Consider the following 13,676-nt stretch of genomic DNA (forward strand, 5'->3'; position numbering starts at 1 on the left):
AGGCGCGTCACTCATCCACAGGTCTAAATCTGAGCCCCCATCATCCCCCACCCAGCCCTCTCCTCTCTGCTGCAGCCCCAAACCCAAGCCTCCAGGTGTCACCTTTTCAAGCCTCCCGAGAGGAGACAGAGTTCTCGATGTTTTCTCTGTCTGCAGTAGAAGAAATAAGAAGACACTCAGGAGATGGCAGGTGAAGCTGGAGGGGCTATTATGGGCTGGCTGAGCTCCCCATCATTTCCACCTTTACCCTAAGGGCCTCAGGGACAATCCTGTCCCCCACACTTACCTGGAACTGAAGCATAGTCCCCTCCTCTTCCACCTGTGAGAAGAAAAGCTGTGAGAGACCAGGGAAGACCCCAACCCTAGGAATTTTTCAGAACTGACAGCAGCCCCAGTTAGAGACAGGAGCCATGAGGGTGTGCAGGTGTTTCCCATTAATGAGGGAGAGCACACTTCTAAAAGGGGCTGAGAAAACCCAGGCCCTGCTCTCTCCTACCTCTGTTTCTCCTCCTCTTCCTCACAACAACCACCACAGCCACAATGATGGTCACAGCTCCAAGAACACCCAGAACAGCAATGATTGCCATGATGGGGTCCTTGGACTCAGGAGGTTCTGGGAAGGGAAGGGAAAGCAAGGGAAGGTGAGGGTCATGACCCCAGCTCTCAGCCCTGACCTGCTCAGGGGCTGCAGAAGGTTCCAGCTTTCCGTGACCCCCAGCTCTGCACCCACACCCTCCTTACCCCATCTCAGGGTGAGGGGCTCAGGCAGACCCTCATGTACCACATGGCATGTGTAATCCTGCTCCTTCCCAGAAGGCACCACCACAGCTGCCCATTTCTGGAAGGTTCCATCCCCTCCAGGCCTGGTGTCCACGAGCTCCATATCCTGAGTCAGGTCCTCCCCATTCAGCTGCCAGGTCAGGGTGATGACAGCAGGGTAGAAGCCCAGGGCCCAGCACCTCAGGGTGATGCGACCTTCAGGTCTGGTTTGACGAGTCACATGTGCCTTTGGGGGGTCTGAGGAGAATAGTTGGAAAGGTCAGGCATCTCGCTTTTTTCTGGGGACTCAGCAGGGTCCATGAGGCCTTCCCAGGAAGGGACTAAATGTGGTGTGGGAGGGGGGAAAATCCCTTCTAGCTTAGATGCAGGGTCTGGATAATCTTGTCTTTGGGCAGTTCTAGAATCTGTGTGAAGGAGGTCAGGGTCAGAGAGTCCAGGTGTCCCTCTAGGGAAAGTGACCTCTGCCTTGACAGACGGGTAGAACCTCAGCACCTGTGCAGCCATTCTCCAGAGACCTTGGGTGTGGCCAGAGAGCAGGGCCTGAGCAAGGCCATGGCTCACACAGGATCACAGACTGAGGGTCACCTGCCCTGGTCGTTTCAGGGATTTTCTCTCCTCCCCCTGAGACACCTCGGAGCTGTCCTGAGAGAAAGGTGAGCCTGTTAGTGTCACTCTCTGATAAAGTGTAAGGAGACCCAGGAGAGAGACATCTCCCCCATATGCAAGAGAGAGGGAGAGAGTGGAAAGCCATGTCAAGAGGAGAGACACCCAGAGTTCCCTCTAAGTCAGGGCGCAGACAAGGATGTACACTCTCCACCATCTTATTTGATGCACTGCTGGCTCATGTTAGCTTTCAGAGTTAGACAAAAGGAAGGCAGAAAGGGGTGAAAGTAGGAAGAAGTCACATGGCTCTCTCCAGACAACACAATTCTTCACTTAAAACACCCAGTTGAGTCCACTGGAAAACTCATGGATCTAAACAACAGATACTGTTGCAGGATACAAAACCATTACAAAAAAAGTAGCCTTCATCTATACAAACAGTGTACTCTGAGAGAAGGAAATTAGAATAAAGTAGCCATTGAGCATAACTTCTCAGAGCCAAGGATATATCTAACCAAGGAAATGAAAGACTCTAAATGGAAACATCAAGATTCTGTAAAAGAAGATGAAAGAAGGTGACAGTAGACACTGGAGAGACAATCCCTGCCTCTGGACTGGCAGATTTAATATTGAGAAGCTGACCATACTACTAAAATTAATCTACAGATTTAACTCAGTGCTATAAAAGTTCTGATTGATTTGATAGCTTTAGAAAAAATACAGCAGACCAAGAACAGCCAAACCCTCCTGAGGAGTAAAAGCTGGAGGTGCTGGAATCCCAACCTCAAGTTACACTGCAGAGCCACAGTGACAAGGACCCATGGACCTGGCATAACATAGGCAGGAAAATCAAAGGCATAGAGCACAGGTCCTGGAAATGAAATCTCAAAGGTATGCACACTCCATTTTCAACAAAAAATGCAAGAAACATTGAAAAAGAAAAAGGGCTGGAGAGATGTCCCAGAGGTTAAGAGCACTGGCTGCTTTTCCAAAGGTCCTGAGTTCAATTCCCGGCAACCACATGGTGGCTCACAGCCATCTATAATGAGATCTGGTGCCCTCTTCTGGCCTACAGGTGTACATGAGGGCAGAGCACTGTATACATAATAAACAAAACTTTTAGAAAGGGAAAAAGGGAAAGACCCATTCTACAAAGGATTCTGCAGCACAGTTTTTCTATCTGATAGGGTGAACTTAGATTCTCACCTTTCACCTTGTACAAAAGTAAACTGGAAACAAATACCCAAACTTCAAGAAGAAAACCTAGGGGATCCTTTCAAGATGGTGGGGTGAGCAGGAGCTTATTACAGAACAGCAACATCACAGGACCCAGCGAGGGAATAAAAACTCTTCACAGCAAAGGACTGAACCAGCAGAGAGAACAGGAGCCACAGGAGGAGAAAGCCTGTCCCAGCTGCCCTGCAGACAAGGACTGCAGCCGGCTTTACAGAGAACTCCAGAAAGTAAATAAGAAGCAATGAAACTGCCACCCAACACGTGGCCGGGGAGCTCAGAAGACAGTTCTTTGTAGTACAAAGAAAAACCACAAATGGCCAATAACCATCCTCAGTGTGTTCAGTATCTTTCCACCAGTGACAATCAGATCAAAGCTACTTAAGGACCAGCTGGCTCAGAGACTAAGCACCTATTGCTCTTAGAGGAGCTGGGTCAGATGCTCTGTCTGCACCTGCAGGCCCAGGTGCTCTGTCGCCCTCTTCTGACCCCAGACAGCAGGTGCACACCTGGTGCACATGCAACCCTGCAGGTAAAACACTCACACACATAAAATAATAAAACAAAAGTGAAAACACACTTGGAGACAACTCCTCACCCCAGTCAGAATGGCCGTCATCAGCAAATCTGAGGACAAATGATGGAGAGCACGTGGACAGCGAGGAACCTGGTCACTGTTGGTGGCTGCACATCAATACAGCCATTGTGGGAATCACTTGTCAACAAATTAAACTAGTACTGCCACATGACCCAGCTGTTTTACTCTTTTGTTTATACCCAGAAACCTCCACACCATCCTGGAGAGATATCTGCACCTCCATTGTTAGTGCTGCCTTCTCGCTAGAGCAAAGAATTGGACTCAGCCCAGTTGTGCACCAACAGTTGAGTGAATAATGAAAATTTGGTGTATATATAACATGGAACACTATTCGGTGTAAACAATAATCACAAATTACTCAGGAAAATGGATGGACTTGGCATGTGTAATATTACTGGGCGTCACACAATCTGAGAAAGAACACCTATCCAGTCTTGTCTCATATGTGGGAAATAGCCCACATATGTGTTTATGCAAACAAGTGCCCATGTGTGTACAGTGTAACTTGACCAGGAGAGAGGAAGGAAGGGTAAATGATGTGCGACGGGAAAAGACTGAATGCAGGTAATCGACTTGAGTTATGAAACAGGATATAAAGTAATTGTTTTCTAGTTCTAAGTCTGTCATTACTTTTCTTACTTTTGTGTGTGTGTTAGTGCTGGGTGAGGGCGTGAATTATATTTGATAATGAACAGCGAATCTCCACAGGTTTAAAATAGCCACTCTCACTGTATAGATATTCACCGGGATGTACAGCATTCATTCGCGTTAATTTCAGTCTGTCTTTTTTTGTCACTCTTTTTGTAATAAAAGTAGAAAGAAAATAATTAAAATCAAGAAGAGAGATGCGGGGGTTGGGGATTTAGCTCAGTGGTAGAGTGCTTGCCTAGCAAGCACAAGGCCCTGAGTTCTGTTCTCTGCTCTGGTGGAAAAAAAAAAAAGAACGAACGAAAAAAGTACAATTTACAGAAGAAGGAGGAAGAGAAGGAGAAGGAGAAAGAGAAGGAGGAGGAGAGAGATCAGCATCATCACAACTGAGGTTCTTCTTCCTCAGGACTGAGCCCAGCCCACAGTCAGAGGGAGGAGGAGCCCGAGGCCCCTGCACCTGTGCGCTGCAGCGTCTCCTTCCCGGTCTCCAGGTATCTGCGGAGCCACTCCACACAAGAGCCCTCCAGGTAGGCCTTGTCTCTCTCTGTAACACCATCCTGCTCCCACTTGCGCTGCGTGATCTGCGCCACCGCGTCCGCTGCGGTCCACGATTTCAGGTCTTCGTTCAGGGCGATGTAATCGCGGCCATCGTAGGCGTACCGCTCATATCCACGGAGGAGGCGACCTTCGGATCCCACGTCACAGCCACACATCCACTGGAAGGTGTGAGAATCTGCGGGACCCCGCGGTCAGCCCCGCCCATCGGTCCCCACGTGATCATCCACGCCCAAGGCCCCGCCCACCCACGGGATTCTCAAAACAGAAAGAGAAACTGTCCCGGGTCACAGTTCTTCTCCCGCATCTTGGACTTCGGACTCCGGCCCCGGTGTCGGGACGTGGAGGGGACATGAGCTCTGACCGCGGTCACTCACCGCGCTCGCTCTGGTTGTAGTAGCCAATCAGGGTCCTCAGGGTCTCTCGGAAAGTCTGCGCCCTGTTCCTGACGATCAGAGTCTCCCGCTCCCAATACTCCGGCCACCCCTCCACCCAGAGAGCGCGCAGCTCCATTCTCGGAGTCTCCGCGTCGCTGTCGAAGCTCACGAACTGCGTGTCGTCCACGTAGCCGACTTCCATGTACCGGGGCTCCCCGAGGCCAGGCCGGGACACGACAGTGTGGAAATACCACATGGAGTGTGAGCCTGGGGGCGGCGCGCGGTGAGACCCCGACCTCCTCCCGGGACCCTGGGCAGGTGCGCGGGCCGGGAGGGGAGCAGGGCGCGGGGCTCGGGACGCGGGTGGGGCAGGGGGCGGAGGGTCTGGTGGGCGACGCGGGGACGCGGCTTCCCCGGTGTCCCCCCACCCGCAGAGTCCGTTTCCCTCCGGACCCCGCACTCACCCGCGCGGGTCAGGGTCGGGGCCAGGGCGGCCGCCAGCAGCAGGAGCAGCAAGTGCCCCGCCATGGCCCCATCTGGGATCCCGGCGCGTCTGAGTCCCGCGGTCCGCAAAGACTTTCTAACTGGTTTCCTCCCGCCCCCGTCACCGGCAAACCTGGTTGGTTCCCCAGGATAGCCCCACCCAATAGGGGATGTGAACTGCGGACTTGTCTTCAGTGTCCAGGCAGAAAGTACCTGACACACCCTGGCTCCCTCACCCCAGACCTGGACTGGACACTAAAACTTTGCACTAAACACTTACAATTGAAACCGAATGATAAGAATGCGGCCTTGTAATAGCTCAAGGCTGATGGAAAGGCCAGATCATTCCTCCTCTTTGATATCCGGGACTTTCAGAGTCCTGGGACCTGCACAGGAGACTGAGGGAGAACTGAGCTCCCCAGTCATCCTCTGCTGTGTAGCAAGGCAGCCAAGCTCAGCATCTGGAGACACCAACCACTGATTACTTCCCAGTGTGTGACACCAAGACTCTGTGGGCGATCCTGGCTCAGGAAGTCTCCCAGGCCACGGTTCAGCTTTCCTGCTGTGTTTTCTCAAGGCTTCACTAGAGCTGGGTCACATGAGGTCACGTGGCTTCTTCATGTGGCAGCTGAATGAAAGGGGCTCAAGCTCCTGCTGGCTGTCCCCAGGGTCCTCTGTCCCCATGTACCTGGGACTCTCTTCAGACTGCACTTGACACAGCAGCTGGCTGAGGGGTAAGAGGGGGGGAGAGAGACTGGGGGGGGGGAACGAATGAATATGTACAGTATGTTTAACATCCAATCCCAGATCACAGTCCATTGCCTGCTTCCTCCATCAGGTGAAGGGAGTGAGCAAGTTCTGCACACCCAAGAGGATGGAATCCATCTCACACCTGGCAAGGGCAGAGTTCAAAGTCCCTTTTGAGATTGAGAACAATCTCTTAGCTGTAGTCCCTGTAAAATCAAAACAACAACAACAAAAAAACAGGTCACATACTTGCAACACAGAATGCAGTTATGCTTTTCTTTATCAGCTGATAATGCTCCCACCAACATGGTGAACTTTCCTAAGACCTGACAGACATTCTACAAGAAATGTGCCAAGCACCAGCTCCACAAAGTGACACAGTACAAGAAGGACAAGGACTCTGTGTGACCAGGGACAGCAGGGATGTGACAGGAAACAACGTGGCTGTGGTGGGCAGACTAAGCCCATTTTCCCCCAAAAGGCTATAAATATGAAGAAGATTGTGCTGGGAGTGGGTGTGCTGATCCCAACTGCAGATCTGAGAGAATGCTGCCTGTGAAGAGATGCGAGCCTTATGACCTCGGAGGCTGTAAGAAGAGAAAGGGCCATGTGATCAGGTTCTAAGCCAATGTTGTTATGAAGACAATACATCATGAGCTTTGACTCCTCTTATTTGATTGCACGCAGTTGAATAAACTAAAGCTTCCAAGAAAAAAAAAAAAGAAATCCAGTTAAGAGTTTTGTTTCAATCTCAAGAATGGGACTCGAGGCTGCCTTAGTTTGTCCACAGCTGACAGTTGTCTCTCCTGGCTCAGAGAGGGGTGTGGTCTTTGCCAGCTGGAGAGAGATTTGTTGTGCCTGTTTCATGATACCCCTGAAATACCACCAGGAGGTAAAACTGATGCAAACACAGAGCATCTTTATTCTCAGCTCGAGCTGGGCCCCCAACATCACCAACGCAGTGGTATCAGGAGGAGAGCTCTGAGCTCTGGGTTAGGGTAACTTATAGGTCCCTTTCTCTCCCAGCATGCCCAAGGCAGGGGTATTCCAGCCTGGCAAGCGCCTATTGGTTAAGACACAAAAGGGGATATTGTGTTTTTAAATGATTGGTTTTGAGAGAGTGCTAAAACCACAAACCTTTCTGGGTTGTCTTTATTCTCCCTTGCAGGGGGCAGCATCTGGTCTGGAGTTTCCGTTGGGATGTCCTGTCCTGTGCCTATTGGATGCTCTGAGGAGAATGGCCCATCCTGACATTCAAATACTTAACATCTGGCAATATTTGTTACTTTCCTGCTGTCCCCTGATTGGCTCAGGCCTAGGGCAGCCCTTCTCCTGGAACACTTTGTAGTTTTTACAGTAACTGGGGTGACCTTGAGGACAGGCCTAAGATGAAGTCTAGCCACAAGGTGGAGTCTCAGTGGCTGGGGTCCCACAGTTTAACTCTGAGGACTCTGTGAGGGTATAACTATCAGAGCCCAGAGAGAGGAGGGATCGCTTTGAGGGACACTTGGAGTTCCCTTCAAGGAGACAGACAGAGCGAGAAGAAGGCTGGTGGTTCTGCTAGATATCCTGACAACTGAGGTTGGTATCTTCCCCAACGAACCCAACAACCCTAACCAGCTGGAAGTAGCTCAAGAGAACTACGTCACATGCCACTTCCCTTCCAACCTTCTAGCTCTCCTAACTAGGGTTGGGGCGTTGGAAGGGAGGTAGAGACTTTAAGGAACTCCGATTAAAGTAGGTAAAAAAAAAAAAAGTACAAACACATCACTACCATTCCAAAAGGAATCAGGTTCTGATTGACAGGATGACCCTCCCTCAGTTTCTGTTACTTAAGTTTGTATTTACCTAGCAACAGCTCTCTCATTCCTAAACCAGCAGATCTTGCAGAGGAAGGGGACCAACAACTGCGTCCACCACAGGTGATTTACCCTTCCATCCCTAAGCTGCTACTGTGGCCTCCTGGACAACCTGGGATGCAGATGCAGCCGCAAGCATAAAGACTGGGGAGGAATGGCAGTGTGGAAAAGCTACAGAATTCATCAGCTATAAGGAAACTCCAGAAATAGTCACCAGGAAGAGAGAATCACAGAGTCATTGAACTTTGGTATCCCAGATGGCAGCACAGGTTCCCAGTAGAGTGGCGGTTACAGGAGCATGCCTTTTACTCATCAGTCTTCAGAATCAGATGGCTTAGGTACCTGGCCAAATCTCTGTGGACAGGTCAGTTCCAGGCACCAGAGCAGCCACTGTCCTGCCTGTAAGAGAAGTCTGTGTCCACAGCATGCAGTGCTGGCATGTGTGTGCATTAAAGAACACTTTCAGGGTACCAACACACTGCTTATCTTAACAAGCCATCCAGGCCACAGGATTCTCCCACAATGCCTGTAGAGTTGTTATGTCAAGTGGAGTATACCAGACCAGTCCATCCCCAGCTGGTAATTCTGGCTGATTAATTTTATGCCAGAAAAGTACTCCAAGGTCTCATATGCTTTCATCAACATGCATAATTATACAATAATTCAATAGACTTTCATGTGCATTGTGGCACAATACTCGGAGGTCTCCATGATTACATCACAAGAATTAGACACATTGTAGTCAGGGCTTCATAGCCTCTGTAATTTTGTTCTCAGCTGGTGATGATACATTTTGTATCATTTGAACTGAGATTTTTTCGGTGCAACATTAAGAATGTGGGTGATTTGAACTTTTAAGAATGTCACATTTGGGCTGGAGCAATGGCTCAGAGGTTCAGGACACTGACTGCTCTTTCAGAGGTCCTGAGTTCAATTCCCAGCAACCACATGGTGGCTCACAGCCATCTATAATGAGATCTGACAACCTCTTCTGTCTTGCAGGCAGAATACTGCATACATTATAAATAAATAAATCTTTTAAAAAAGAATGTAACATTAATGCAAAAATTATATTTCTGTTTTTAAGAAAGCAATCTGAGTTCTCAGTAGACCAGCAACACACTAGATATGATGCTTTTTAAAATTAACATCGGCCAGGAGCTGGAGAGATGGCTCAGAGGTTAAGGGCACTGACTGCTCTTCCAGAGGTCCTGAGTTCAATTCCCAGCAACTAAAACCATCTATAATGAGATCTGGTGCCCTCTGTTATACAAAATAAATAAATAAATAAATAAATAAATAAATAAATAAATAAATATTAAAATTAATATCGGCTATTAAAAAAAAAAGAAAGACCTTTTTTCTTCTGTCCTTGTTTCTTTTTTGCTTTTATTCAAGCCTGGCTTTATTTTAAAAATAAGATGTATAACTATGGCACACACCTATAATCTCAGCACTCGGGAGGCAGAGGCAGGCGGATTGATGTGAGTTCGAGGCCAGCCTGGTCTACAAAGCAAGACCAGGGCAGCCAAGGCTACACAGAGAGACCCTGTCTCAAAAAAAAAAAAAGATGTATAACTAATGCTAACTTGATTTTAAAAATCATAGTTCATTCAGTGACAATGTGCCTTTTAAAATAGTGTTTTTCATTTATTTGGTTTTTTGTTTGTTTATTTAATTATCAAAGAAACAAACAAACAAACAAAAGCATGAACTGGTAAGACCAGAACTCTATTCTCTTGTCTTTGAAAGGATACAGAACTGGCTGTGCGGCTGGACAGGTCACAGAGGCAGCAGTGCTTGGAAAGCTGGAAAAGGGAGAACAAAAGTGTTCAGACCTGGAGACTGATTGTAGGCTAAAAATAAAATACATTTTATTATGAACTTATTAACCGAGAGCACCTCACTTATAACCCAACTAACCTAAACAATAGGAAAAGAAGATTAAAGAATACAACAAGGAAACAGTAAGGATATCAGTTCTGAGGAACAATTCTCCTGGCATAGTCAGCAGGATTTCTTCTGCTGGATCCTGGAGCAACCAGAACCCAGAACCTCAGCCAGAGCCTGGAGCCCTGAAGCCTTCCCTGGAGTGGTTCTCTCTAGGAGCCTCTCGAAGTGGAGCGATGAACAACCAAAACTCTCCCAAGTCTCCAAAGGCCCCGCCTCCTGGTTATGGCTCACATTTATACTTCTTCTCAGAATTTGTTCAGGGATGTTTTTCAGCTGGTTAACAAGCATTTCCCCCACGTAGTGGTTAGACTTCTAAGGGGATTAACATCACCTGCTCTCTCATAAGTGTTTTTCTCTTCCTCCACTTGTGATCTAAACAAAAAACATGTTCATCTCTCCTTCTTCTCCCCCTTTCTATTAAATCAAATAAGCTATGTATAACAGAACAAGGATTGTCCAGTAAGTCACATTTACAAGGACCAGTCCATCTGTGGTTAACAATGTTTAAGAATTTTTCTACCCTCTTTCCTATGCTACTGATTCTTATCCTAATGTCTAAAGGGTTTTTGTTTTTTGTTTTTTAACTAAACTGATATTAATACTGTGGCTATCTAGTCTTCAACCCCATCAGAGACCCCAGAAGGAAAAACTATTTAATATGAAGGAAGTGCAGGCAGGAAACTTCCAAAAGTATTGACAGGACGACAGAGAGCTGACTGTCTGGACAGTCCCAAGTTCCTCTCCATCGTCGGGGCATCCAGTCCACAGCCACCTGAACCAAGGCAACTGACAGACGGTTCTGTGAAGCAGGAATCCTGAAGGACTGGCCCACCTAGGCTCTGCAAGGCTGGGCAGCCAATTTCTCAGGTAAGTGCCCTTGTCATGGCTGACAAAGCACTAATAGAAAGTGTCCATTCAGTCTTCATTCACCGTGGCCAGAGCCACATTTCCAGACCCGACTTTGCGAGAAGACTGCACTTCCTCCCTCCGAGGCCTTCGCAGTCCTGGCTCTAGTCATCCAAAGGGGTCCTCATGGGCTTCCCCTGGGAGGCAGTGGGTGGGGACATAACAGCTTGGCACCCCAGCGGGGCCTCACAGGCTCCACCTGCAGGGGGGTGTGGGGGAGAGACAACCTTAGGCTCCCTGATGCTCCCTTCCTGCTGTGGCTTCCTCTCTTGTCAGCCTGACTTCTCGCTGCACCTTGTAGGCCCTTGGGAGCCGTGTTTCCCTGAGGATCTCAGGCCTGCATTGTCTCCTGGAAGGTGGGAAGATGTTTCCTTCTTGTCCTGATCTCTGGTTACCCCTGACTTTCTTCTCTGAGATCTCTTAACACTGAGAAGAGCTGATCATCTATGCCTGTTAGCTTTCCCATGCTTATATAAGTACATGCACACTCATGCAGCACATGCATACACACACACACACACATACTCATACATGCACGTGCACACACGCACATGCTTACACATGTATACACATGCATACACACATACACACATGCACACAGACATACACACATGCACACACATACATGCTGCCTTCCCTTTCTAGCCTCATTGCTTCCGGGGTCTGTGGGTCTGTGAACATGGCTGCCCCTTTGCCCTGAGCTCTCCTGAGGCTTCAGCTGCTGCTCCTTTTGTTTTTCTTTCCCAGGATGGATTCATTTGTTGTCTCTAATACGCTCAGAAAACTGTCACTTTCACAGGTCCCTATGCTCCCCATCAACACAGGGATGTCTGAGGGCAGCCAGCCTGGGATTCGCCCTCAGAACCCGTGTCCATGCCTACAGTCCTCTGCCTTCTTCCTCACTGCACAGAGCATTGTGCAAACTCTAGACCTCAGAAGCCTCCGAGTTACTGCTTGGAAACACTAAGGAGAGGGTTCTAAGAACTCCAGGGCGGTGTGGCTTCTTCTCTCAGGCAGTGTTGTGTGGCAGCAGCCCTGCCAGGTGTAGGAGGCAGCAGCGTTGATGCACATGCAGGACAGAGTGTCCTGGTCAGGGCTGAGGTGACTGGCTTCTCAGGCTGTGTCTGCTTCTTTCCCTCACTATCTGTCTTCAATGGTGGGGTGACCAGAGACCTCCCTCCCCCATCTGCACTTACTTCCTGCTCTGCAGAGCTTCGGGTCACTGTGGCCACCCACAGGGCACCTCTCACACGGGAACCTCTCTTTGATTTTCTCGGTGTTCAAGCCTCACTCCAAGGCCTGTGGCCAGCTCAGGTGAGCAATGTGGACCACAGCAGCCAGAGCAAGCAATGGGTTCCCCTGGGCCACTGGGGCCTTGCAGACCCAGGGATTCATGAGGAAATGCACCAGGAGGATGAGAGGAGGGAGGTCCTCTCTGCTGTCAACTTTGACCTCAGCTTCTGGGTACCCACAGCCATCTCCTGCAGCTGGATGCACCTGCAGACCTTGTGGTCTGGAAGGAGGTAGATTGTTCATGGCTTTTGCTGGCTTGGCGGCCTTCTTGAAGCCCTGTAGGAGAAACACGTGTCTACAGTGCTGCCAGGAAGTCTCGGGGGCATCTCTTCTCAGTTGCTGAAGTATCAAGGATCCAAGGCTGGAAAGCTAGTGGGTGAGAACTCAGTAGCCCAGGTCAAAGGTCTGAATTATGTAAACCAGGAACTCAGAGACCCTCTTCTCCCCTACATTGTACTGGGTCTGTGTCAAAATCCTTCCTGGAGCAGGCAGTTCAAACTGGTCATGGTCCTCTCTGGCCATGAGGTGCTGGCCCAGCAGAATGTAGGCCAAGCTGAAGCCCCAGTGGCAGGTGTGGTCCTCAGGGTGCTGTGCAACTGCCCTGAAGGCTCCTGCATCCAGTACATAAGGTGGCAGCTTAGGCATCAGATGCAGGTGGTGCTGCCCAAGCACACTGGGGGAGTCGGGATGGGGTTCTGGTTGATCTCCAGGCTGAGTGCCAGTGTGGGGTCAGCTCCTGGCAGGTTGGGGGGCAGGTGTTGCTCATGCCATGCAGCTCAGTTGTGCAGGACCAGGAGACCTCAGTGGCAGCGCCGCCGGCTTCACTCTGGTGACTGCTGCATGGAGAAGGCACCGAGATCCAGGATGAGAATCTGAGGCAAAGTTGTCTCCTCTCACCAGGATACACGAGGCTGTGTCCTGTCCTCTCACCTCAGAGCTCCGTGGACAGGTCTGTGTGCATCAGGGATCTGCACGCCATGGTGGCTGTGTGGCCTGCCAGTGCTGAGCTAAGGGCACCTCAACTCCTCCTGAGCTCACAAACCCAGTGCCAACTGTGCCACCTGCTGAGGCCTCCAGGTGCTCATGGGAATCAGGTGCTGCCATGGCTCATGCTCCCAGTTCCCGCTGTGCCTTCTTGCTGGGTCACTAAAGCAGTGGTCTTGCTCCAGGGCCCCATGTCTGAGGCCTGCAGGTCTAAGTGTGTGGGGGTGCGACATGTGGTGCCCACACGCCTCCCCCAGTTCCCTGTCCAGTCTGTTCCAAGTGAGCCCTCTGAGAGCCACCAAGACCACAGCTCCATAGTGTGGTTCTGGCAGGAACCTGCACGGAGGCCTAGGGACCCAAGGCTGGTCCTGTGGCTGCAGTCACCTCCTTTGCCTCCTGGGTGTCTGGTCTGCCTCAAGGCTGGCCAGTCTCCCCCTGTGGTGTCTTCACTGCAGGAGGTGGTGGCTTTGGATGGGACAAACTGGAGCACCAAGGCGGCTCTGGATTTGGTGCCCTCTGTTGGAAGTCAGCAAGCCCTTTGCTCAAGTTTCCCCCTATATTTAAATTAGATTTATTTATTATGTATACAGTGTTCTGTTTTCATGTACATCTGCATGACAGAAGAAGGCACCAGGTCTCCTTATAGATGGCTGTGAG

The 13,676-nt window shown here is 49.8% G+C and overlaps 2 protein-coding genes and 1 long non-coding RNA gene across 11 annotated transcripts in view; 1 reads left to right on the forward strand and 2 right to left on the reverse strand.

Annotated features, from left to right (window-relative positions):
• LOC311581480 (H-2 class I histocompatibility antigen, Q10 alpha chain-like) overlaps window positions 1-13,676 on the reverse strand; it is a 119,334-nt gene that overhangs the window by 63,780 nt on the left and 41,878 nt on the right. The window contains exons 3-5 of one of the 8 annotated variants that reach the window (XM_084753773.1): window positions 4,320-4,595; window positions 742-1,017; window positions 497-613 (exon numbers count right to left, since the gene is read on the reverse strand). The exons of 6 other annotated variants lie outside the window; for them this stretch is intronic. In XM_084753773.1, coding sequence (XP_084609899.1) covers window positions 497-613; window positions 742-1,017; window positions 4,320-4,595 — 669 coding nt within the window. Of the gene's footprint in view, window positions 1-496; window positions 614-741; window positions 1,018-4,319; window positions 4,596-5,258; window positions 5,474-13,676 lie in introns of those variants that run through there. One more of the 8 variants, XM_084753774.1, reaches the window with a different exon arrangement.
• The window catches only part of LOC311581476 (H-2 class I histocompatibility antigen, L-D alpha chain-like), a 104,453-nt gene that overhangs the window by 24,190 nt on the left and 66,587 nt on the right, over window positions 1-13,676 (reverse strand). The window contains exon 7 of one of the 2 annotated variants that reach the window (XM_084753754.1): window positions 103-150. The exons of the other annotated variant lie outside the window; for it this stretch is intronic. Within the exon in view, the coding sequence (XP_084609880.1) occupies window positions 107-150 (44 nt within the window). The 3' untranslated portion in view covers window positions 103-106. The remainder of the gene's footprint in view (window positions 1-102; window positions 151-13,676) is intronic. 2 annotated transcript variants of the gene reach the window in all.
• LOC311581498 lies at window positions 4,984-6,773 on the forward strand. The gene is made up of 3 exons (XR_014773782.1): window positions 4,984-5,112; window positions 5,770-6,011; window positions 6,116-6,773. It is a non-coding gene; the product is annotated as an uncharacterized lncRNA (long non-coding RNA).

This window comes from Acomys minous, assembly GCF_964271855.1.
Source record: "Acomys minous genome assembly, chromosome: 13".
NCBI lineage: Eukaryota > Metazoa > Chordata > Mammalia > Rodentia > Muridae > Acomys > Acomys minous.